At 38.0% G+C, this 25,775-nt stretch overlaps 2 protein-coding genes across 5 annotated transcripts; one reads left to right on the forward strand and one right to left on the reverse strand.

Moving 5' to 3' along the window:
• The first annotated feature begins 471 nt into the window (after nucleotides 1-471).
• c48h19orf44 (chromosome 48 C19orf44 homolog) lies at nucleotides 472-5,051 on the forward strand. 3 transcript variants are annotated; one of them, XM_059544032.1, is made up of 9 exons: nucleotides 538-780; nucleotides 1,885-2,484; nucleotides 2,572-2,594; nucleotides 2,625-2,818; nucleotides 2,934-3,010; nucleotides 3,089-3,494; nucleotides 4,230-4,319; nucleotides 4,475-4,641; nucleotides 4,776-5,051. In XM_059544032.1, the coding sequence occupies exons 1-9, from the start codon at nucleotides 694-696 to the stop codon at nucleotides 4,863-4,865; spliced, it is 1,734 nt and encodes a 577-aa protein (XP_059400015.1). In that variant the 5' UTR covers nucleotides 538-693; the 3' UTR covers nucleotides 4,866-5,051. The 3 variants fall into 3 exon arrangements, with proteins under 3 accessions (XP_059400014.1, XP_059400015.1, XP_059400013.1); XM_059544031.1 differs by having other exon boundaries at nucleotides 472-780; nucleotides 1,961-2,484; nucleotides 2,572-2,818; XM_059544030.1 differs by having other exon boundaries at nucleotides 2,572-2,818.
• Nucleotides 5,032-25,735, reverse strand: cherp (calcium homeostasis endoplasmic reticulum protein). Of its 2 annotated transcripts, XM_059544028.1 has the most exons (19): nucleotides 25,538-25,735; nucleotides 24,959-25,132; nucleotides 24,500-24,535; nucleotides 19,343-19,503; nucleotides 17,748-17,885; nucleotides 17,506-17,657; nucleotides 16,443-16,554; nucleotides 16,255-16,344; nucleotides 15,957-16,170; nucleotides 14,733-14,896; nucleotides 12,282-12,714; nucleotides 9,433-9,674; nucleotides 9,214-9,347; nucleotides 9,032-9,118; nucleotides 8,008-8,154; nucleotides 7,808-7,930; nucleotides 5,735-5,829; nucleotides 5,471-5,656; nucleotides 5,032-5,297 (listed from the first exon to the last, which is right to left on the reverse strand). In XM_059544028.1, exons 1-19 carry the CDS (start codon nucleotides 25,560-25,562, stop codon nucleotides 5,260-5,262), a joined length of 2,751 nt encoding a protein of 916 aa, XP_059400011.1. In that variant the 5' UTR covers nucleotides 25,563-25,735; the 3' UTR covers nucleotides 5,032-5,259. The 2 variants fall into 2 exon arrangements, with proteins under 2 accessions (XP_059400011.1, XP_059400012.1); XM_059544029.1 differs by lacking the exon at nucleotides 24,500-24,535.
• Nucleotides 25,736-25,775: the final 40 nt, after the last annotated feature.

Raw genomic sequence — 25,775 nt, forward strand, 5'->3', positions numbered from 1 at the left:
TAGACTGTATAAAAACATGGACGTAGTGTCCTTGACATCACCTGTTGAGTCATGAAGAGCGTTTTTACTTGACTGACAGAGAGAGGGGAGGACTGTTGCTTGAAGGAAAATTTTTGTTTTTGTTTGAAAATGTATTTATTTATTTATTCATTTTAATTATTATTGGGACTACTTGTCAATAAGATATATATATATATATATATATATATATATATATCCTTTCAATCGGAACGCACCTATTGTTTTATATTGGAGGGAGTTAAAGTACAATCCTTGATAATAATAAAAAATTAATAAATAAAAATAAAATACTAGAAAGGATTTTACTCAAATCTCATCTGGCGTATTTGAAAGAAGGTTTGCAGATTGTTCGTTATGAAACTCCATTAAATCGACGCAATAAATAACTACGGATTGGGCTTTTAAAAACAGACGAGGAAGTCGAAACCAAGTCGAGGAGTCGAGGTAGTGAAACCAAAAGATCCTGATCCGCTTCCGGTGACGTCGGAACGCTCGCCACGTTGTCATGGAGTCATGTTGTCGTAAACATGGAACATAGACAACAACTATGCGATTTGCTCGGCTTCAATTGAGACGAGGCTTTTTTGATGTAGTGTTGTGTTTATGTTATGCATGTGAAAAAGCAGACTGCGTCTAGTTTAACAAATTGTCGATGTTTACAAGCTGGGCAAGATGTGGAGTCTTGGAGGAAGGAGTTCAGCTCTGGACCGAGCGAAGGCTCATCTCTCTGGACAGAGAATCTCAAACAAAAGAGATGCGGTTAGTGTGTTACATAATTGCGTTACATTCGAAATGAACACAAAAACAACACTGTTTACTTCTTAATACACGTTTCTGGTGATATTATACATGATTCGTCAGGTTAATTCCATATCTTAATTATTTGTTATCAATCTTAAACGACTTTTCAGCTGACGTCACCGAGGCCGCGCAGTATTATCAATATACATATTAAAGTCAAAGTACCTTTATTGTCCCACAAGGGGAAAATTGGATTTGCAGCAAATGCTCCACATAAAACACATAAACATATAACAACACTCACCAACAAAGACCAACCAGCAGAGAAGGAATTCACAATAACGACCATTGAATAATGTACATAAGTGCAAAAATGCAACTTATTATAAAGTACTAAGTACCATTACGGTGCCTTACAGCTGACGGAATAAAAGATATTTGCATCCTCTTTGTTCTGCAGCTAGGAACTTGATAGCTTTTATATACTCGATATAGCTCTTTAGTCTGTCGTTTAGCCTTATGGAACCCCGTTTGTGCCACTCAATAGAGAGAAGAAAATGTATCTTTAATACTCACTTTCTTGTATCTCACAAAGGTCATAATTGTGAGATATGTAGTCAAAATTGTGAGATATACTCAAAATTAACACTTTTTTTCTCAGAATAGCGTGATATAAACGCTTTTTTTGATATAAAAGTTTTATCTCGCAATTTTGATTAGTTTTTTTTTTTTTTTTGAAAATACGAGTTTCTCGCAATTGCGAGATTAGTATCACACGAATCTGACTTTATTTCTAAGAATTGCGATTTTGTATCATTTGTAAACTTGCACTTTAAATCTGAATTGTGAAATAAAAATAAACAATTGTTTATTTTTTTTATTTCAGTGGCAGAAACGGGCTTCCATACAATTTTGGAAGTAATGTTGCCTTTGCAAAATTTGTCAGTATTTTAATGCCATTTAATGCTATTGTAAAAAAGGTTAGGGCAATCGTAGCACATAATGATATATAAAAAAAATGTAATAATAAATAAGCACCATTAAAACTGGGAAATGCAGAGATCATGTTACCAACTGTTATTAAATGTCTGGGGTGTGTTGCAATAACTCTCGTTTACCCAGGAGAACTCTGGAAAATTCGTGTCACCATCCAGGCAGATGCAATTCCAGGATTTGAGCGAAGTCTTTTCGCCATCAGAAAGTGAAAACCAGGACCCTGTGAAGACTACGACATTGGAGAGTTTCGGCATGGGTGGTGGGAGCCGATTTCTGAAGAAGACCTCCAAAGATGCCACTGGAGACAGCATGTCATCTGCTCCTCAAAGAACTCCTGCAGGAATGTTCATACCTCAACGCAGTTCAAAAAGCACAGCTTTGAGTAAGCTAGCGCTCATCGAGAACCGCATCAGAAACCAGAAAACCAAAAGCGATGGCCCTAGTATCCATACAAACCTCTCAGAACCACAAGAGACACATATATCTTTACAGTCCAGCAGTGATCTGAGCATGACAGGGAATCGCTTTCTAAAGAGGACTGTGTCCGCACCTCGAGGGGAGAAGGTTCCTGAGAGAACATCTGGTCTGAATGAACGTAAAGAAAGGAGAATCAGTTTAGACAGCGATGAACAGGACATGCGAAGACTTCTAGGAGATTCTTTAAGCTTATCAGAAGGTTCCTTGCAAAATGCAGCAAGGCAAAAGAGTCCTCAACCAGTTAAAAAGGTATTAGAACAATAAAATTGTTCTTTGACCCCAGTTTACTCTCCTGTCCTATAATTCTAAACCAGTATTACTTTCTTCTTTTTCCAGTTTTACAAGAAGAGCAGTGAGAAGTCCACAGTACCTTCGCCAACTCCTGAAAGACATAAAGTTCCCACCCATCAAAGTCTTTCTCCTCCCCCCAGCAGGCCTGAGTCACACATGGTCCGGTTTACTGAACATTCAGTGTCCTCTGAAACGGATCACAGTGAGATCCGGTCTTTGGATGATCTTTTTCCTGTTGCTGCGGCACCTGATTCTGATGATACTCTGAGCGAGAGGAGTGCAGTATCGGATGGTAAAACACCTGTGGATTCAACATTAAGCAATCTTCTGAAACCTTTCTTAACTATTGTTAAATTTAATTGTTCACTGTGTTTTAAAAAAAATTTCTCTTGATGATCTACCCACAGATTTCAAACTGAACGTAATGACACTGGATGATCTTGCCCCTATACCATTTGAAGCAGCTGAAATCACACAAGAAAAGGTGTGTTGAACATTTCATATCTGAACATAATTTACGCAAGATTTTTTACAACTGAAAAACATTGTCTTTAAATCACAGAAAGAAACACAAGCCAGTGAGGAAAACCGAAACAAGAAGTCATCCAACATTTCAGATGTTGCTTCACCACCCACACCTGAAGAGGCCTCGTTTGCCTACGAGAGTGATTTTGAGAGCGAGATCTGTTCTGAGACGCTTCAGAGCGCCAGTGAGATCTCTGAACGTCTCACAAATAAAGACAAAGATGCCTCTCTAATCAGCGAAGCCCAGTACAGCTCATACAAATCCCAGGATGGCGATGACCGTAATTTATCACAGTCATCGTCATCCAGTTTCCAATCAGACTCTTCCTCGAGGTCTACCTCATCATATGCCACACTCACACATGGCCCCAGTCCTGATCGTCACGTGAAGGAGGTTGCAGTACAGACTCAGGCGGATGGACTAACTTACACATGGTCTTCTGGTAGGTTTACATTTATCTGATACTTCAGTCAAGTCAAACTAACGAAAGGCATCAGGAACATGTCTAAATCATATTTGAAAGCGGCGTCCCTCAGGATTATAGTTTAGGACCACAATCCACATTCCTGTTCTGACTAAAATGTATTTGGGGAGAATCTTACGAAATCCATCAAGAACATGTCTTAATCATATTTGAAACCGCATTTCTTTGGGGTGTCCCCCAGGGTTATAGTTTAGGACCACAGTCATTCTTGTTCTGACTGAAATTTATTTGGGAGACTTTTACGAAATCCATCAAGATTATGTCTAAGATTTTATTTGAAACTCCATTTTTGGGGGGCATCCCTCAGGGTTAGAGTTTAGGACCACTTTGATTCTTGTTTTGAGGAAAATGTATTTTGGTTGTATCTAGCAAAAACTGTGAAAACATGTCTAGATCATATTTTGATCATTTCTTTGGAGTGTCCCTCAGGGACAGGGTTAGAGTTTAAGACCCCTTTCATTCTTATTTTGAGGAAAATTCATTTGGGTGAATCTAAGGAAAACGGTCAAGGACATATCTAGGTCATATTTTGTCTTAACATCAAAAGAAAATAGAATATTTGTTTTGCATCATGACTATTTTCATGACATTTAAGCACATTTTCCTCCAAAATTCCCATTACCATACTGGCAAACAACCTAGAAAGACGTGTTTTTGTGAAACCCACCCATTTACGTAAGCATTTTTTTCCAGGCATGGCTGCTGTTGGTCCGTCACTGGGCATGAAGTACGTGGACCCCACTCCAATAGCCAGTCACACAGTCAGCGCTGAAGCCATCGAGAGTAAGAATTACAATATGATCTACACGCTTTAGGTTTGAATAACCCTGACACACAAACATCTTAAGTGGTTACTATAAACAATCAGACCATTTTAGTCACTGAGAAAAATCCTTTGCTTATTAGTTGTACTAGCTCATTATCTTCCATGCTAACAGGTTTGACGGCGTACAGTCCTGCTGTTTTTGCACTCAACGACATGTTGCGGCAGCAGTTGGCCCTTACTACAGGATTCATCGACTCCACCAGACGTCACTACACATCAATGATCGAGTCACTGGAACCCGCCGACTACAAATACACCACACTAGAGGATACCAAAGAGGTATGATTTTGACGAGGAAAGAAATCAAGGCTGTGAGGGTTAGATATACAACAGTTGTAACAAATTTATATATATATATATATATATCATTTTATGTTAAGAATTTGCTAACTTTTTTTTTTTTTTTGTTCTAGTTCATTCGTGCTCACAGGCCACCCAAACTGAGTATTGAAGACGCTTTAGAGGAAGTTCTACAGGAAATGAGAGACTACCATTACAGTTGAATAAACCGATGATCAGCGTTTTGGATGCATCATCCATAGATTAATAACAGCCAAAATTGTTCATGCAATAATGTACATAAAATAAACAGGCATTTTTCAGTATCTGTTCATTGTGCTTCACTTCAATCATTCATGCATAAATGAAATGTTTACAATAAACACTGTGCCCTTTTTAAAACATCTTTATTTTGCTTGTACAGAGTCTCAGATTCATCTAAACCAATACTTACAATGACACGGACACTTTCTGTGAGTTACAATATGATGCACTGATGCATTTTACTACAGAAAGGAACTAGAGAGCAAAATAAAACGTCCAAACGAATGTGGAAAAAAACTATGACAACTACAGTAAAAAACAAAAATAAAAAAAAACATCACATGTGACGGTTGATCACTCTGTGCTGGAGGGCTCCTGGGGGTCTCTGGTCACTGAGGACAGAAAAATAAAAATACTTGGTTATGATTAATATTAAGTTTAATACATATGGTTAATAGTATTATCAAATCCATAACCCTAATTATTAGCATCAATATAAGTGAATTTTGACTTGGAAAACAGGCAGCTGCTAATTTTTAAGTCTCTATTTTACAAACACAAATACCTTTTTCTCGTGCTTTCATCCTTGCGACAAAATTGTAGCTTTTGTTTCGCCTGTAGTTCACATACGGGTCGTCCAGTTGGACTCCTACTCCTTTATACTGGTCCCACCTGTCCCGGATGTCTCCTCCTTTAATGGGGTCTTGAATGCCCTGTTCTTTAGCTCCAAGACCTCCTGCTCCACTCCAGCCTGCAGGACGAACAGGGAGAGATTTAGCACTGGATCAATGGAAAGATCGGTTCATGTCTGGGTTTGTTGATCACTTACCCATCTTCATGAGCATCTGATGGCCTTTGTTTTCTTCACCCAGCCTGAGGTCGACGGGTAACGCAGCAGGACCTGAACCCAAACCAGATGTGGAGCTGCGGGGAGAGACCGTATGTCATGTCAACATCATGCTTAATTGCTATTTGGTTTGGGTAAACCACTTATAATGGTTTAGAAATGTAGCTTTAGACCCGACGTTTGACTTGTGAAGGTCAAAGTAAATGTGAGAAGTTGTGACAAAAAATATACAATCATGAACACTGAAATCTAGATGGGATACTTTTTTCTTTAATAATTTTCAGCTAGCACCGCAGCAAGATATTTTGTTTTAGTTACAATATTTAACTTATGAGGCTCAAAATAAATGTGGAGAAGATTTATGACCAAAAATACAATAAAATATATTGTATTGGGCTTTAATAGTTTGGGATTATATTTAAATTTAGAAGCCCCTAATGAGTAAAAAATAGGTAATTTGCTCCGTAGTTTTTGATAATTTGTTTTATACCAATCTTTATATTTGAAATTTCACTAAATAAAAATGTCGCAATACCACTTTGTATTAACATTGTTTTTCATTGTTAATTTATATATATATGAAAAATATAATAATAGTAGTATTCACTTAATAGTATTTTTTAAGTTAAGCAAAACATAAAAAAAATTAAAATTAAATTGCATATAATAAAGGAAATAACATCCAGGGCCCGTATTCATAAAGAATCTTAATGCAAAAAGTAGCTCCTAGTGACAAAATTCTAAAAAAATTCTTAGAAATGTGGGCGTTTACTCTTAAAATTAAAGAAAAAATCCTAGTAAAGAAAAAGTAATTCAGAAAGCATCTTAACCCTTAAAAGAGGTCTTAAGGTCAAATTTGTTAGGAGCACAGACGAGGACTTTTAAGAGTTTCTTTAGCAGAGGAGAAAATGGCAGAAAGATGAAGAGGCAGAAGAAATGTGTTGCAGACAATGGATGACAGTGAGTTAATAAGACGCTGTAGATTAGATCGTGCAGGGATCATGTTTGTGACTGATCTTATTAGAGACGTGCTAACATCTCCGACACAGCGCAGAAATGCCATAGCGCCAGAAATTAAAGTAATCGCTACATTACGATATTTGGCAACTGGGAAAATGAGTGATCACACAAACAATTACAGCACTTTCAGAACATCTTATTGTGTCGCAGTTCATTTCGTTTCCACTGGACATTCCCACCTTGCAGGCTCAAAAAAACTGCATTTATGAATATAGCAGGCTTATAGGTGCGCACAAGCAGGGGGAATGAAGCGTTAATAGTTTGTGCTACACGCTCCCATGTCTGCTTCTTGTCCCTTGCTGTGACACCCGGCCCGAATTTCCTTTAAGAATGGCCTTGTGCTCATCCACTAACTGGGCTAACAGTAAACACTGTTCCTCTGTCCAGTTGGGCTTTCTCGCCCTTCTTGGTTTTGATTCCATGTTTGATACATTAAAACCAACATTCAAACCGCCACTTAAATAGGACAGCAATCACTGTAATTGGAAAGAGTGGAACAATTTTTATCATTCTAAGCCAATCAAATACCTTATAGGAAATTAAAAGCATGGTAAATAAAAAAAAGGATTTATATACACAAATTTAATGTGTTTGTGTGTGTGTGTGTGTGTGTTTGAGAGAGAGAATGGTCAAATAGGAAAAATTACGCATGTCAATTCAAAGTGAGAATTAGAATAGATCCTGTACTTAAAATCACTCTTTTTTTTCCTTCTTGGGCAACCAACCAATCACAGTCTTCAAAAGATTGTGTCATACATAGCAATGGGGTTAACCCCGCCCCCTTACTAAGATGAAAGTTTTTGTCTTTTCCTTACTCAGAGTTGCTCTCAGATCAGTCCCGAATCGCTCTTAAGCTAAGAATCCTACGTAAAAGTTTTTAAGCTAAATTAAGAGTTTTCTGAGAGGATTACCCTGGTAGTTATATGTATACCAAATAAACCAGTGTGGAAAAAGTTGATACAGACGAGATCACGAAGCAAAAATCTGCTTTTCAAATGTGAAGTGGTCTTGGGTAGCGAAAGCAAATCGACTTACGGTGGCGTCGGACTGCGTGATTTAGATTTTGCAGCCTGGCGGCGCTTGTCTGGAGATCGTGACCTGGAGCGAGATCTGGAGCGGGAGCGACTTTGGGACCTGGATCTGGAGCGACTCCTGCTCCTACAGGAGAAAGTCAAAAAATGTGTTCAACATCTTCCTGTGGCTGGAAGAAATGGTTTAAATGTCAAAGCAGATACCTAGAGTGAGATCTGGAGTAGGAGCGAGAACGAGAGCGCGATCTGGATCGCGATCTGGAGCGAGAGGATTTGGAAGATCTGGAGCTGGAGCGTGACGTCGATCGTCCTCGGCTGTGCGACCGACTCCGGGAGGGACTCCCTCGGGTGCTGCCAAGAAAAAAATAAATATATAACCAACATGGAAACAATGGGAATCACTTCTGTTTGGTCGCATCTGAATTCCAGTGTCATTTTAGTATTGGTAGAAGGAATATCAACAATATAACAATACGTAATAACTGGCCATTAAAAAAAAAAAAAAAAGAATAATTCCTACAATTTATTAATTTGTTCCAAGGACTTATTAATTTTACAGCCACATTCCACGTTTCATTAACTTTTTCCCAAGGTAACTCATGATTTAACTAAAACGAACGAATGAAGTTGTAGTCACGAATTCTTAATTATTTTTCGTAATATTCACGTAAACCATGTTTCATCTAAGCAGAAATGCTTATTTTATTTTAAGTGGCGCAATTGTTTATTGCAACCATTGCTATTGTGTTTTAGAATACAATAATACAATAGAAAGGCGTATTCGGCGTGACAAGATGGGAAACAGCCAACAATAATCTCCATTTAAAGTAAAACGACACTCATTTTATCAAATTATTATAATCACATCTATTCATTTTACAATCCTACTACTACTGCTTTCAAAATATAGTATACTATAATAGTATTTATTTGCATTGTGAATCAGGTTTTAGTTTTATATATTCAGTTTTCAATTTTTTTGTTACATTTTTAGTAATTTTAGTTTACTACTGTAGTATATATATATATATAAATATAATAGTAATATACAGTTGTATTTTTGTAAGCGTTCTGTTTTAGTCTTAGTAAATTGAACACCAACTTATTTTACTTCAGTCAGTTGCAAAGGTAATGCAACATTTCTAATTTGTGTGTAGTTTAACCTTTTTCAATTAACATTCACATTTAATTAAACTAACACAATTAAAACAGTTGATGTAATCCCCACCTGTTGCGTTTGTCTTGTTCCTTTTTCCGCCTCGCTCTCATTTTGGCCCGGAAGAACTCGTACAGACCATTCTGTTCCCAACCCTCACTGGAAAAATCATAATTTTCACTTATTACAAATGAAGAATTAAATTTTTTAAAAACTGCCTTTGACTCTCTAGCGGTCACACTTGCAGTGGTCACCTGTTTCTGGGTCTGTCGTGGGACGGCGGGCTGTAAAACGCCTCCACTGCGGCCAGCAGACGCTCACTGGGAGGCATTGGAGGCGGCAGACGGATGTCTTTAGGGTCCAGAGGCTTATAATCGTGATCTTCAAGCTATTATCAAAGAGAAAGCATTACCTTTAGCATGAGATTGACATTGAGATTTAACTTTCCCAGCTGATATCGAATGGAAAATCACCTTCACTAGCGGCGCCATGAGTCCTGCGGGAAGGTCGAAGTAGGGCACGTTGGGAACCAGGCTGGGGTCGTCCTGACTGACGTGAGCCGGGGTCTGGCGCCGCATGTGGGGCGCCTGTCCGTTAAACCCGTGAGGAGGCGGTCCGAAATCAGGATGCTGGTTCCCGCCCCACGGAGGAGGATCGGCAATCCCTGGAGGGGGAATCCTCTGGTTGGAGTGGTGATGAGGAGGAGGACCGATCTCTGATTTGAGAAGAACAATATAATGTGTGACACACCTGGAAAGATGAGGCCTACTTACACCAACCCTAAAATTTCAGCACAAAAAAACCTTGCTAGGCAAAACTGTCCAATGCAACTATAAACTTTACTAAATATCTGAAATTTATATTAACTGTTGCATTGTTTTTATTTGTAATCATTTTTTTACTTTTAAAAGTCTTTTACAAAATTAGAAACTGTGATTAAAAAAAAATACAAAATCATGCACAAAACCTGAAAACAAAACAAATTGTACCTATTTAAAACTAAGGCAGAATTTGGACCAAAAAAACTAACAAATGAACAAGTATTAAAATTACAATGTGTATTTTTTTTTTTTTGTGAGCAATCCATTTTAAATATTAAAATATGAATCTTTTCTCATTTTATTTTGGAAAACATTCTTGTTCGGTCACATCTAAATTGCAGTGTTATTTTAGTATCAGTAGTATACTAATATATAGCGGTGTAACGATTCACTCGTTTTCTCGATGCATCAATTACAAACCCTGACGATTCATATGCATCGATCTTGAAACATGATTTTTGAATCGTGAATCGCCGATCTCGGACAGTAATCAATTTAAAACACTAAGAATCGAATGAATCGCGATTTCTATAGCGATTCAGTGCTTTCAAAATATATACACATTAAATTACTACACGCAAAATTAATGGAGACCTTGAAGAGTGTTTGTGAATCATGCCTCTTATCTGTCCTTCACACGCTCCTCTGTTTACCGACTGAGACTGTCACAGGATTGCACTCACGCTCCGTTCGTCTCTGACGCAGCACACCTGCGATCTATAGAACGCATAGACCCTAATACTAAAGTGAAGTAGCTTTACTTTTCTGTAGTTTGTTAATGGCTCTCCGCATACTGACGACATTACCTAAGCAGTCGAAAGCTGCGTATTTATTGCATGGACGTAGCAGAAAGTGTTGAAATCATGCACAGTTCCTTTGAATGATAAATGTGTTTTAACAATGCTGATGAACCGAAAATATGAGGGAAACGCTTGAAATAACCATCATTAACAAGAGCGCAAGGTTTATCTGATAATCAGATGCATGAAAGTAGCATTTGTTGCTATAGAAACAGACATCGAGCACGTTTTCTCTCAGAATCATTCGATGATGGAGAGGAAAAGGTACAACAGCTACTATACCATTTTATTCTGTATAAATGAGATAACGAAGTTTTCACACTGAAAGAGAAGTTATCTCGCTCTCATAGACGTGCCAGGCTATATCTACAGCTAAACTGAATAAAAGCAGAATGAACTGATGAAACATTAAGAAAAAAAAACACAATAAATAAAATTTATGAATGATGCAGTGCTAATTGACATATCATTTATTACAGTACAGAAACTATAAAGTATATTTTCTGTGCAGAAAATTAAAATAATAGATAAATGTAGTAGCCTATATAAAACAATCATAAAATTGCAATTAGGAAAAAATTATCGATTACAAAGTATTATTGTCGAGCAGTGTATTTGATTTCTTACAGCAAATTAAAAGTAATAAAAAAAGAAGAGAATTTTTTTTTTTAAATTATGAAAATACATACATTTTTCACTTCAGAAATGATGGCTACGCCCCTGGTGTGACAAAATGTTAGTTGATACATAATACTTTTAAAGCTCTTTTTTTAAATCTTTTTTTAAATGCCATAGCACCATTAAACTACCATTTAACAATGGACAATTTTTTTTTTTTAAAGGCTGCTGTGTAATTTGCCCCTGACTAAGAATTTAGGGGAAGCATTGAAATAATCCTGTGAATGCACTTAAAGAACGCAGAATCTAATCGTTATAATCGAGTTGAATTGAATTGAATTGTGAATCGAATCGAATTGAATCGTTCTAAATTTGCAAAAATTGTTCCTGAATCGAAAACCTATGAATCGTGAATAGAATCAAATCGCTGCCTTGCCAAAGATTCACAGCCCTACTAATATATATATATATACACATACATATATATATATATATATATATAATTATGGTATTTTAAAACAGTTTACTACTTGCAAACAGTTTTTTTTTTATTGTAGTTTGAGTTCTACAAATTTTGCTGTGTTGGCTGTTTCTTATATTTAGATTACATTTTTATTTAAGCTTTACTTTTTTGGTAATTGGAGTACAGTATTACAGTATTTACTAGTATTTTAAAAAAGGTTTTAATTTTCATATATGCCTATTACAATAATGCTGTAAAAAATTATTAAAATAATGTAATACATTTTATTTCACGGAACAGTGAAATTACAACATATTCATGTCAAAATGTCTTACCTTTCAAATATTAAACCTTAGATTTATACAATTCGCACTGGTAGAAAATATGTCAATATATATATAAATGTGGAAAAATCACATCCTCCTATATTAGTTTTTGACTAAACCTTCTCAACTAGTTGCATCAGACATTTTTGGGAATTATTGAAACACAGCGAATTTGTGCACATTATTACAGTATTTTATGCATTAAATTCAACGTGCGTAAATACTGCTTAACTATTAAATAAAATAAACCCAGTCTGCTTCGTAGTTTTCCGAATAGTAAAGCCAAGGTCTCACCTCCAGGGAAGTCTCCCTGTGGGTAGTCGAATCGGTGCGGTGGAAACGGCGGCCGCTCAAAGTGATGCCGCGGAGGAAACTCGTCCTGCATGAAGCGCGGCGGGAAGCGTCCGAAGTTGTGCGGCGGCGGCTGGTTGAACGGTGGCGGCTGCTGGTGTGGGGGGAAGGGACCGCGAAAATGCGGAGGACGCTGCATGCGGAAGGGCGGCTCCCTCTGGCCCCACGGCGGCGGCTGGTCCGGCTGACCGCTCCACGGCGGCTGCTCGAACTGGCCGCTCCAGGAGGGCGGAGGCTCATTCTGGCTGCTCCAGGGGCCTGAGGGGCCCCCGTCCCGAGGGCCGCTCCAGTTGGGGTCCCGCTGCTCGTTCCACATGCCCTCGTGGCTGTTCCAGGGAGGACAGGGGGGCGGGGCTTGAACTGGGTCGAATGGTGGCTGGAGGCGGAAACACTGAATGTGTTAGAATCCGTTCTGTGTTCATTACTTAAAATTGTAAAATAAAACCATTACAATGGTCTTAGACAAAAAAAAACAATTAAGTTCATAATTTTATACATTTAGTTTTACTAATTTTAATGTTTTTTTTATATATATTTATATTTAGTTTATAAGTATGTTTATTTATGACTTGTTTCAGTATAATATTATAACCGTATTATCCTAAATTATTGGAGCCAATAAATTTGGAATTAAAGCAGTCTTAAATATTACACAGCACTATTTTTTTATTTTATTTTTTTAAATAAGAAGTTGTTTTCCCATTCATTTAAGAATTTAAATAGGGGTGGGCGATATCTCGATATTTAAAATATATAGAGATATTTTTTAAACACGATATGGATTTTGACATATCGTATATATCGATATATTGTTTATATTTAATTCTGATTCCGCCACTTTGCTTCTTTGCCTTCTCTGTGCTGTGCTCACCCCGCTCGCTCACCCCCGCCTCCTTGCTTTTGTTCCCCTTCCCCTCGCGTTGAACATGGCGTCGTCCGCAACCAGCCCGGAGGCTACAGAACTAGTCAAAAAAAAAAAAAAAGACAACTGGCTCCATTATATGGAGATATTTCGGTTTTAAGGCGTCGGGCGAACAGCAGGCAGATGTCTACTGTAGGGTCCTATGATTTCCGCCATGCAGAAAACGCGGACGGAATCACGGAATTCAGTCATTAAAACGGAATTTACAGTTTAACGTGGAATGTCACGGAATTTGTCAAATTTTGAATGAATGAATCAAAAGTAGGTCATTGCACTCACATCAAATCGCGATATGGACTAATATCTGTAAATATTAAGCCGGAAAATGAATCCCGCATCTTCTGCGTGTCTGTGTTAATGAATGGAGCAGAAGCGCGGCTTCATTCATTAACGTTTCACACCCTGAAGCGCGTGACGCTCCGGTGATTTCAGCTTCTGTTGTCTCACTAAATACGGACGTGAACACATGAAGAACATCTCCAGAACTGCTCTGAGATTCACTACATGAGCATCTGACCGGGTAAACCCGTCAAAATAAAAGTATTTGCCAGAAATCTATTACTATTGTTCAGCAGAATGTACATAGCCCACTACTACTACTATTAAAATGAAACGAACATAATTTAATGAATAATCACACAAAATTTCTTTCATGTTTTATTTTTAATAGTAAATCCCCTTTGTTTACCAAAAAATAAAGTTTGCTTAATTTTCGATAATTAAAAGATAAATTAAATGAATGTTTTATGCCTTCATTTGATAACCAGAAAAATGTAAATACACAGAATTTCAGAGGAGAAAAAACATTTAACATAAGGCTATTTTAAGAAAAAAAATTAACAAATTAAGTTGTTTTATGCATTTAAATAATTACACATGCTAAAACACAGAATTAGGTAACAATAAAACATATGGTGAAGAAAAAAATAAAACATTTCATAGGGCCCTAAACATGTAATATTTGGCATATTTGTTTTTGCAGTAGTTTTGGGGGGTTATTTTTCCTGTAAAGATATCGAGATATATATCGTATATCAAGATAAAGCAAAATATATCGAGATATATTTTTTGTTCCATATCGCCCAGCCTTAAATTTAAATATATGTAATTATATATTCAACATATAATGCATGTATAGTACATTTAGTATGTAACAGATTTCAAATAAAATGATGGAAATTGTAATTATAAACAATCTATTACACTACATTTTAGGTAATCTAAGGTTACTTTTAGATTACTTCTGACCGAAATCATTTATTTTTTGTGATCAACATTTTATTTGAGTTTAATTTCCATATCAAGAACATAGTCAAAACTCTGAAAACAGTATGATCTAATCTAAATCACAAATACTTAATATTTGGATTCTGATAATGCAGATTACTTCTGATCAGTTCCTGAGTTAGTATTAATACACCGCTGCAAACAGCGTAAGATCTGTGAGATTGTACAGCATTTGGTTCACTTACGGGTTGTTGCGGGTTCCACGCTGGCATGTTGTGCTGCGGATCGAACCAGCCGGGTTTAGAGGAGGGAATGTCGGACGTCGCTGCAGGGTTCGAGTCTGATGGTCGGTTCTGAGGGCCTTCGTAATCGCCGGGTGGAGGACCGGCGCCTGGAGGCTTCAGATCTCCTGATGACGTCATACACAATATCAATTACACATTACAAGCCATATATGACATCATAATCACAAATCATATATAAGCAAAAATAACATCAAGACAGACAACGTTTTTGTTTTTAAGTGTAATGGTGCATTTACACCAGATGCGAATGAAGCGTTAAGTGCGAGTGATTTACATGTTAAGTCAACGCAAAGACACGAATAGACAACCATGACGTGGCACGAATTGAGCGTTTCGGATACTTTGACGCCCAAAACAACTAAACTACATATCATGACACCATAACAGTAATATTTAGAAAATGATTAGAATAAATGGTGGTTGAGATCACAATGCTGCGTGAACTCAACTGGCAGAAGCCCCGCCCATGACGCGAATTCGTGTCTGTTGTGAAGTTAAATTCACACGCGAATGAAGCGAATAAACTCAATAATAATCCTAAAGAGGTTTAATGAAGATCTAACCTTAAAAAAAGCACTGATATCAAGTCAAAAAGAATGAAGTTCGTATTGACATCACATGACCACCCGTTATATAATAATCATCAAGAGCAAACTGGAGAATAAATGCATGTGATGTAAAAACTGACTGGAAAATTTTTCAAAAGTCTCAGCTGTTCACCAAGGCTGCATTTATTTGAGCATACCAAAAAAACTGTGAAATTATTATTAAAATTCAAAATTGCTTTCTATGTGAAAATTTTATTTATTTCTGTGTATTTTCAGCATCATTCCTCCAGTCTTCGGTGTCACATGATCTTCAGAAATCATTCTGATACACCGATTCACTGCTCAAGAAACATTTCTGATCATTATCAGTGTTGAAAACAGTTGTGCTGCTTCATATTTTTGTGGAAACCTTGATACATTTTATTTTTCAGGATTCACAGATGAACATAAAGTTCAAAAGCACAGCATTTATTTCAAATGGAAGTATTTTGTAACATTACAAATGCTGCCACTTCTGGAGAATAAAAGCATTAAAGATATGGAACTATAAATAGATTATTCAAATATTATAACTAATAACATTGTATTTTTAATGGAATTATACATATGTTTTTACCAGGCTGAGAGGTCAAGGGTGGTTGTGTCTTGACGTCGGCGTCTGCTGGCGTGAGTTGACCGACGGCGGCCGCGGCTGCTGCTACAGCCACCGTCTGCTGCTGCTTCAGATTAGTGATAAACTCCTCGTGCTGTGTCTTCAGCGCTTGGATCTGCTGCTGGAAGGCCATCTGGACGGGCTGCACCACCGGCGCGTACTCCGTGATGAGCGACGCCTGGACCGGACACAACAGAGACGTGACGAGAAACACATCCTCCATCTATAGCTGCAAAACTAACACTGAGAGCACGAGCTGTACCTGATACTGTCCCAGACCCAGAGCCGGACTCTGCAGCTGCTGGATGGTGACGTCGTCAAAGTAGCTGTTCTTCTCCCAGAGCAGCAGCAGCTAAAAACATGAGGAAAAGGAGTAAAACTGAGATCATAACATCTACTGAAAGTCAATCTAGAAGGGAAATGTGAAGAAATGGGGATGGATGATCTTACGCGGGTGATTTTCTGCTGCTTGTCTTCCTCTACAGACAGGAAGCTGGTGCAGTAAATAGGAACCACGACTTTCTGTAGAGCCGCCAAAAGATCCTTCTGGTTCTTCCTCTGACTGTAGAGAAACATCAAGGTTTGCTCAATAAAACGCCACAAGTACAACCAACATGGGCCACTACTTTTACATGATTTCCCAATGTGAAAAGTTAAAATAATAACTATTTTCTAATAACTTTTTCATTTGAAGCCTAACATTCAAGTGAAAGTTTAAAAAAAAAATTAAGTAAAATGTAATAAAAATTATTCATCAAATATTTTATTTAAATTACCCAACCAGTGTTGTTATTCTTTTTAACTAAAACTTAAAAAAAAAAAACATTAATTAAAATATTAAAAAAATGTATTAAATTAATTAAACTTATTTTATTTCAGTTAGTTTCAAAAAGCAACATTTAAAATTTTGATTTAGTTTAAGTTCTAAAATTGCTCCAATGAAATGAGTAATAAAAATTTAAAATAGATATATTAAAAAACATATTTTATAAAATGACATTAAACTAAAATGAAAACAGGAAATACAAAAATTTGAGAAGTTAAAAAATTAGTTAAAAAGCAGCACATTAAATAACATTATGCAAATGTATAATTAAGTTATTCATTTACATAATCCAAATGACCCGATAATTAACTAAAATTTAATATAACTAAAAACATCTGTTAATTGAAAAGATTAATAAATAAAAAATATGATATAAAATTATTATAAAAAATATATATTTTATAAAAAATATTTCTAACATTATCATGAATACTCAGAATTTATGTAGTATAAAAAATATTTGTAAATATTTGCATATAAAAAAGGAATTTAAATGATAAAAGAAAAAAAATCTAAAAAGAAAATGGAAACGATATAAACACTAATTCTAAAGATTATTTAATGCTATGATACTTTAATAGTATATTAATGATACTAAAATAACCCTCCGCCAAAACAGCTGACGTTAATTTTCAAATTCATTATAAAGTGCCATAACAGAGTTCAGGTGAAAGCTCTGCGTCTCACCAGTGATGCAGCACGTCGTTGGTCAGATAGATGAGATGCAGGCGCAGCTCGAAATGCGCCTCGTCCGCAGTGATGCGGTTTCTGAGATGCGATGTCATCAGCTCGCAGTGCGATGGGGTTTTAGCGTTACTGAACATCCAGTTCTTTCCAGCCTGAGAGAGAACGAAAAATAAGCACAAGATGACTAATCTGAGACACATCGGACAGAGCGGTGGTTAGCAGGGCAGGTTTCCGGCTCGTACCGATATGGCGTCTTTGGTGCAGGTGTCTATGATGGGCTGCAGCAGGTTGTCGAACTCGTTCATGTCCAGCTGCGTCTCCACCAGCAGCTTCTGCATCTGCTGCTCCATCGCCAGAGAGATGGCGGCCGTCACCTGCTCCTGAAAGCCCAAAACACATTTATTATTATCATTATTATTTAACAATATATTACAGTTACAAAGTCTAGAGATAGTAAAATAAAAAATATTTAGTTTCAAATAAATGCTCTTCGTTTGAGCTTTCTATTCATCAAAGAATCCTGAAAAATAAAATGCACACATTACTAGCAAGTTTTTAACAGGATTTATGTTAGATTTAAGACATTGTTAGCTAGTTTTAACACATTACTAGCAAGATGCTAAGAGGATTTATGTTGCAAACATGATTTAATACATTAGTAGCATGTTTTAACACGTTGCTAGCATGTTTTAACATATTAACATGATTTAACAGGATAGCAACATGCTAATCCATTTTAGCAACAAGATTTAAGACATTGCTAGCATGTTTTAACTTTGTCATGATATAAAAGGTTAATATGCTAATTCATGTTAGCAACCTATTTAAACACTCTGCCAGTTTTAACATCTTGCTAGCATGTTTTAACACATTACTAGAATGTTTTAGCACATTAACATGATTTAACATGTTAGCGACATGCTAATTCATACCAGCGACTCATTTTAAACACTGCTAGCCAGTTTTAACATCTTGCTAGGATGATTTAACACATTACTAGAATGTTTTATCATGTAAACATGATTTAACATGTTAGCGACATGATAATTCATACTAGCAACTCATTTTAACACACTGCTAGCCAGTTTTAACATCTTGCTAGCATGTTTTAACACATTACTAGAATGTTTTAGCATGATAACATGATTTAACATGTTAACGACATGCTAATTCATACTAGCAACTCATTTTAACACACTGCTAGCCAGCTTTAACATCTTGTTAGCATGTTCTAACACAATACTAGAAAGTTTTAGCACGTTAACATTATTTAACATGTTAGCGACATGCTAATTCATAATAGTGACACATTTTAACACACTGCTAGCCAGTTTTAACATCTTGCTAGCATGTTTTAACACATTACTAGAATGTTTTAGCACGTTAACATGATTTAATATGTTAGGGACATGCTAATGCATACTAGCAACTCATTTTAACACACTGCTAGCCAGTTTTAACATCTTGCTCATTGCTAGCATGAATTAGCATGTTGTCCTATAACAGTAGTTAAGCTTTGCTAATCACAGACAGCTTAAATACTGTATGTTATTGTACAAAAGTTTTCAACCCCCTCAATGAAAGTCTGTGGGTCTTTTCATTAATTTAGCTGCCCATTAAATCAAAACCGTAAGTCCGATCAGTAAGAAAAGATACAGCAACCCGAGTCAGAACAGTCTAAAGGTCTGACCCGAGTTTGGTGGTTGTAGCCTGAAAACTCTAGGAGATGGCGACTAAATTTAGTCTCACAAGAAGGATTCATCATAATATTACAGATTCTACTGTATTTTTTTGATCAATTAAATGCTACCCTGGTGTGCAGAAGAGCTTGATGTACCTGTCTGAGGCTGAGCAGGTGTTGCTCCTGCTGTTGGAGGTTCCACTGGCTCTGCTGGATGAGCTCCTCCACAGACGGCGTGGTTGGCGGGATCGGCGGCGGGAGCATCGTCATCGGCGCAGAAACATCAGCGACCTCACTACCTGGAGGTTTACAGAGCTCTGCGAATCACAAGAAGACGCAAATGCAAAAAACATCATGCCTACTGTACGGTGAGGCAAACATCTGTCTACCGGTGTGTCCAAATCTGACAGATGTGTGTGAACGGTCACACTGGGAAGTGCTACGAAAGAAAACGTGAATCTCTTTGGAATGGACGTTCCCAGAGCAAAGCCATTCAGATCAGAGAAACATGCAGGAAATCACTCATGCTGGTTTGTTCCCCTCTGATTTTCCAAGTCTTGCGATAGTCGCATGAAAAACTCGGGAATACGAAAACATTAAGCCGAGGAAAGCATGGGGATGTGACAACTGACTGCAAATAACTGAAGGGAAAATATATAAAGTAAAAAAAAACCACAAAGAAAAACGACTTGCTTGCGACTTCTTTGAAAAAAAAAACTGAAAACCTGAATCAAGATTTATATAGAATGCTTTTTTTTTTGCAAACAAAAGTAAACCAAAAATCACGCTTCACAGGTTTAGATATCATGTATGCAGCAATAAACAATGCAAGGAAGTAACAGTCTTTGGTTTAAAAGAAAAGTGCAACCAAAAATTAAAATTTGATAATTCACTCACCTTCAGACCATGTGGATGAGTTTGTTTCTTCATCAGATTTGGAAAAATGTAGCATTGCATCACTTGCTCAGCAATGAATGCGCTGCAGTGAATCGGTGCCGTCATAATTAGAGTCTAAACAGCTGATAAAAACATAACAATAATCCACACCACTCCAGTCCATCAGATAATGTCTTGATAAGCCAAAAGCTGAAATAAATCCATCATTAAGGTGTTTTTCACTTTAATAGAGATTCTTCTATCCATAATGTTGGTCTGAATCAGGAGAGAAATATGCAAAAATTTGAGCCCATAATCCATAATAATGCTTCTTCCAGTGAAAAAGTTAATCACCTGTTGACTCTTACATCAAAATCCACCCACATATTTGTGTACAACTGTTTTGGATTGTAAACTGTGCTTGATCTGAGCAGATATCTCTCCTGATTCAGCCGAGATGATTTTTCACAGGAGAAAGCAACAATATGGATAGAAGACTCTCTTTCGAAGTTGAAAACATCTTAATGATAGACTGCTTTTGTCTTCTCAAGACATTAGTTGATCGACTGGAGTGCTGTGGATTATTGTGATGTTTTTATCAGCTGGTTGGACTCTCATTCTGACGGCACCCATTCAATGCAGAGCATCTATTGCTTTGCAAGTGATGGAATACTAAATTTCTCCAAATCTGATGAAGAAGGAATAGAGAATAGAGAACTCTAGAGAACTCTGAATAGAGAACTTGGCGCCGGTACAGGATGGCTGCCTCCGTGACGTGCTCTGCATATGTTTTTGTCTTTTTGTTAGTTTGTCCTGTCTTTAGTTATTTTCCTGCAATCAGTTTCACCAGGGATGAACTGCTGAACATTCGGCAGAACGCACCACAAGATGTTTTTCCGGATTTCAATTATTCAGACGTTTTACTGAATATTGTTATCGGAAGAGCAGCGGCGCTGATCAAACGCTTCAGGACGCGCAGGCGGGGAAAGCGAGCTGGCGCGCTCGTCAGACTCAGGAAGCGCGGATTTCGAACGCCGTTGCCTAGCATCCATCTGGCAAATCTACGCTCTCTACCCAACAAAACGGACGAACTCCTTCTGCTTTCTCGGACAAATAAGGATTTCACACACTCTGCTGCTCTGTGTTTCACGGAAACCTGGCTGAATGACGCCATACCGGACAGCGCGCTCCATCTGCCGGGCTTTCAGCTGTGTAGAGCGGACCGCGACGCAGAATCAACGGGGAAATCGCGCGGCGGCGGGACATGCTTTTACATCAATGAATGGTGGTGTACAGATGTAACTGTGTTAAAGAAGATGTGCTGTCCTGATCTAGAAATGCAGTTTGTCAACTGCAAGCCGTTCTATTCGCCGCGGGAGTTTCACTCGTTCATTCTGGTTAGTGTTTACATCCCTCCGCAAGCGCAAGTAAGTCTGGCTTTACAGAAACTCGCTGAGCACATCACAGAGATAGAACAACAACACCCGGACTCTGTTTTAATCATTCTCGGGGACTTTAATAAAGCCAATCTCTCCCGTGAACTGCCAAAATACAGACAGCATGTTACATGTCCCACCAGAGACAGTAATATATTGGATCACTGTTACACCACAATAAAGGATGCATATCACTCTGTTCCACGAGCAGCTTTGGGACGTTCTGATCACCTTCTGGTTCATCTTATACCGACCTACAGGCAGAAACTAAAATCAGCTAAACCTGTATTAAGGACTGTAAAAAGATGGACTAATGAAGCAGAGCAGGATTTACAATCTTGTTTTGACCTCACTGATTGGAGTGTTTTTGAAGCTGCTGCCACCGATCTGGATGAACTCACAGAGACCGTAACATCATATATCAGTTTCTGTGAGGATATGTGTATTCCTACCAAGACTCAACTAAATTACAACAATGACAAACCGTGGTTCACTGCAAAACTCAGACAGCTCCGTCAGGCCAAAGAAGATGCTTACAGGAAGGGGGACAATGTCTTGTATAAACAGGCTAAATACACACTGGAAAAGGAGATCAGAGTGGCAAAGAGGAATTATTCTGAAAAAATAAGGACTCAGTTCACTTTGAACGACTCCGCATCAGTGTGGAAAAGTCTAAAGAAGATCACCAATTACAAGACACCACCCCCCAGCACTGTGGAAAATCAACGACTGGCAGACGATCTGAACGAGTTTTACTGCAGGTTTGAAAGAACACCCATCACCTGCCCTGAACACCTCCCCACACAACCATTCACACCATTCACAACTCCTGCAACCAACCCTGAATGCCTCTCCAAACAAACGTTCACACCATTAACAGCTCCTGCAACCAACCCTGAATGCCTCTCCAAACAACCGTTCACACCACTCACAACTCCTGCAACCCATCCTGAACACCTCTCCAATCAAGCACTCTCACCATTCACACCTCCTGCATACCCCCTCTCCCCCACACCTGCAATACAGATCAGCGAGGATGCGGTGCGCCAGGTCTTCCGGAAGCAGAAAAGGAAAAAAGCACCAGGCCCAGATTGTGTTACACCAGCCTGTCTGAAATCCTGTGCTGACCAGCTGGCCCCCATCTTCACACAGATCTTCAACAGATCGCTGGAGCTGTGCGAAGTCCCTTCATGCTTCAAACGCTCCACCATCATCCCCAATCCCCAAGAAACCCAAAATTACAGGACTAAATGACTACAGGCCTGTGGCTCTAACGTCTGTAGTCATGAAGTCATTTGAAAAACTGGTGCTGGCCCACCTGAAGGACATCACTGGACCCTTGCTAGATCCTCTTCAGTTTGCCTACAGAGCAAACAGGTCTGTGGACGATGCAGTAAACATTGGACTGCATTATGTTCTGCAACACCTAGACAGACCGGGGACCTATGTGAGGATCCTGTTTGTGGACTTCAGCTCTGCCTTCAACACGATCATCCCAAACCTCCTCCTGCCCAAACTAACTCAGCTCTCCGTGCCCACCTCCGTCTGTCAGTGGATCAACAGCTTCCTGCCAGACAGGCAGCAGCTAGTGAGGCTGGCAAAAAATACACATCCAGCACCCGTACAATCAGCACTGGAGCTCCCCAGGGCTGTGTTCTCTCCCCACTGCTCTTCTCCCTGTACACTAATGACTGCACATCTAAGGACCCCTCTGTCAAGCTCCTGAAGTTTGCAGATGACACCACACTCATCGGCCTCATTCAGGACAGTGACGAGTCTGCTTACAGACAGGAGGTTAAAGAGCTGGCTGTCTGGTGCAGTCTCAACAACCTGGAGCTTAACACGCTCAAAACAGTGGAGATGACTGTGGACTTCAGGAGAAACCCCCCTGCACTCCCCCCACTCACCATCATGAACAGTACTGTGACTGCAGTGGAGTCATTCAGGTTCCTGGGCACCACTATCTCTCAGGACCTGAAGTGGGACATTCACATTGACTCCATTGTGAAAAAGGCCCAGCAGAGGTTGTACTTCCTTCGCCAGCTGAGGATGTTTAACCTGCCACAGGATCTGCTGAAACAGTTCTACTCCACCATCATCGAATCCATCCTCTGCACTTCAGTAACTGTCTGGTTCAGCTTAGCTTCTAAATCTGACCTCAGAAGACTACAGAGGGTAGTCCGGACTGCTGAGCGAATCATCGGTACAACCCTCCCATCTATTCAAGAACTGTACTTCTCCAGAGTGAGCAAAAGGGCTGTTAAAATCACTCTGGACCCCTCACATCCAGCACACTCCCTCTTTGAACTGTTGCCATCTGGTCGACGCTACAGAGCACTGAGCACCAGAACGACCAGACATAGGAACAGTTTCTTCCCTCAGGCAATCCATCTAATGAACAGCTGATACACACTGAACACACTGAACACACTGAACACACTACACTTTATATTTATATACACATACACTTAATTTATCTAACACACATACTTAGTATACACTTAAATTTTGCACATAATATACATGTACATACATAACTGCATTTTTGTAATATACCTGCCTACAATTGTCAATTTGTATACTGTCATTTCTTATCTACTTATTTGTATTTTTTGTATTTTTATATTCTTTTATTATGTGTTTTATGTTCTGTCGCTGTCATTCTGTTGTACTGCGGAGCTTCTGTCACGAAAACAAATTCCTCGTATGTGTAAACATACCTGGCAATAAAAGCTCATTCTGATTCTTCTGAAGAAACAAACTCATCTATATATAAAATGGTCTGAAGGAGAGTAATTGTTCGGCAAATTAACATTTTTGGGTGATCTATTAATATTTGATTCAAATCCCTCAGAAATAGTAACTGCAACTGAGAAAATGTAAACCATAACAAAATCTGACAAATAAAATTAAAATAAAAAAATTAAGCATTGATGATGCAGAAGAACTCCATGAATACCAGGGAAAATGAAACATTTCTGATCATCGGTCTAATAAATACCTTCCATTTTATATTCATCATCATGAGTGCCAGAATCTATAAAGGAGAGAAGCACACCTTAAAGACGAATATATATACACACAAAATACAAAACAAGCAAATCTAGCTGTTTCCACCACAAATCATCGTGAACTAGAACTATTAAAAAAAAATTTGGTAATAAAAAATGAAGCTGAAATAAAGATAAATACATAATTTCAAAAATAGGTTGAAAAAAGAAGTTTAAGCTGAAGCACCAAGATTTACAAAAATAAAATAAAAACTAAAACGGAAATAAAAATATATTAAACCTAAAATATATTATTTTAAAACATAAAAAAAGACCATAAAATTTTTTAACAAAAATAAAAGCTAAATCAAAAGATTAATAAAAACTGTAAGAGTATATAATAATATTATTCTAACACTAGTCATCAGAAATAAATGTGACTAATGCTATGCAGTGGTTCGTTCACGTACGCTGCTGCTGTTCGATGGCCAGTTTGTATTTGTAGTAGCCGAAATATTCTCCTCCGAACAGAAACGAGAACTTGGGGTTATCCTTCTGCTTCTCCATGGTCATCTTCTCAAACTCGGGGCCATTTCGGGCGACAAACTGGGCCAGTTTGTCAATGACATTACGCAGTTCTTGATCTGATGGGATAAAATATAGTATATTTTTAAATATAACATTTTATACGTTTCATTTTTAAGCATTACTAAATATTTGTGGTCTTTTTCTAATTGTAAGAGCCTTAAGACATTTCCTTTCGTATCTTTGTGTGATGACAGTAAATGGACCTCATCAGCTGTGCACAGTTTTAGTGTAATAAATATGATATTTGTACTAGAAATGATGGTCACCATTGATATTTCTGTAAAAGCTTTATAAAGTCAGTGCAACCTGCAAGCGATTTAGCAACTTCACTTGCCATCCTACTCACACTATACAGTCAACACAAACTAAAAGAAGTTAAATGATGATTTGATGTGTTAGTTGCCTGTTTAATATTGTAAATAATGTTGGTTCACACGCGTTCGCGCGGACCACTCGGTTACCTTCAGGCGGTGTGGAAATATCCATTTTTCTTAAGATTACACACAAGTTTTAGACCAGGAATTCATTTATGACACATGATGCTGAAGTGCGGAACAAAATAAATCGTTTTTAAAAGGGTGCAACCATTATAATAGCATGGGTCTGTTGTGTTTCAGGTCAAGAAGATGAAGCGACGGGAAACGAATCCTGACGACTTCCTCTGACGAGTGAGATGCGTGCGCGCTCCGGGGACGCTCA

Source organism: Carassius carassius, chromosome 48 (genome assembly GCF_963082965.1).
Source record: "Carassius carassius chromosome 48, fCarCar2.1, whole genome shotgun sequence".
Classification (NCBI taxonomy): Eukaryota; Metazoa; Chordata; class Actinopteri; order Cypriniformes; family Cyprinidae; genus Carassius; species Carassius carassius.

Excerpts from the sequence above, each read along its gene's own strand:
- c48h19orf44 (XM_059544030.1), top strand. The coding sequence starts at position 694 with ATGTGGAGTCTTGGAGGAAGGAGTTCAGCTCTGGACCGAGCGAAGGCT. Across the intron at positions 2,819-2,933 it reads GAGGAGTGCAGTATCGGATG|ATTTCAAACTGAACGTAATG; the intron begins GTAAAACACCTG and ends ATCTACCCACAG. Across the intron at positions 4,642-4,775 it reads CACTAGAGGATACCAAAGAG|TTCATTCGTGCTCACAGGCC; the intron begins GTATGATTTTGA and ends TTTTTGTTCTAG.
- cherp (XM_059544028.1), bottom strand. The coding sequence starts at position 25,562 with ATGGATATTTCCACACCGCCTGAAG. Across the intron at positions 12,715-14,732 it reads CGTGGAACCCGCAACAACCC|CCACCATTCGACCCAGTTCA; the intron begins GTAAGTGAACCA and ends TTCCGCCTCCAG. Across the intron at positions 5,298-5,470 it reads GATGAAAGCACGAGAAAAAG|TGACCAGAGACCCCCAGGAG; the intron begins GTATTTGTGTTT and ends TTCTGTCCTCAG.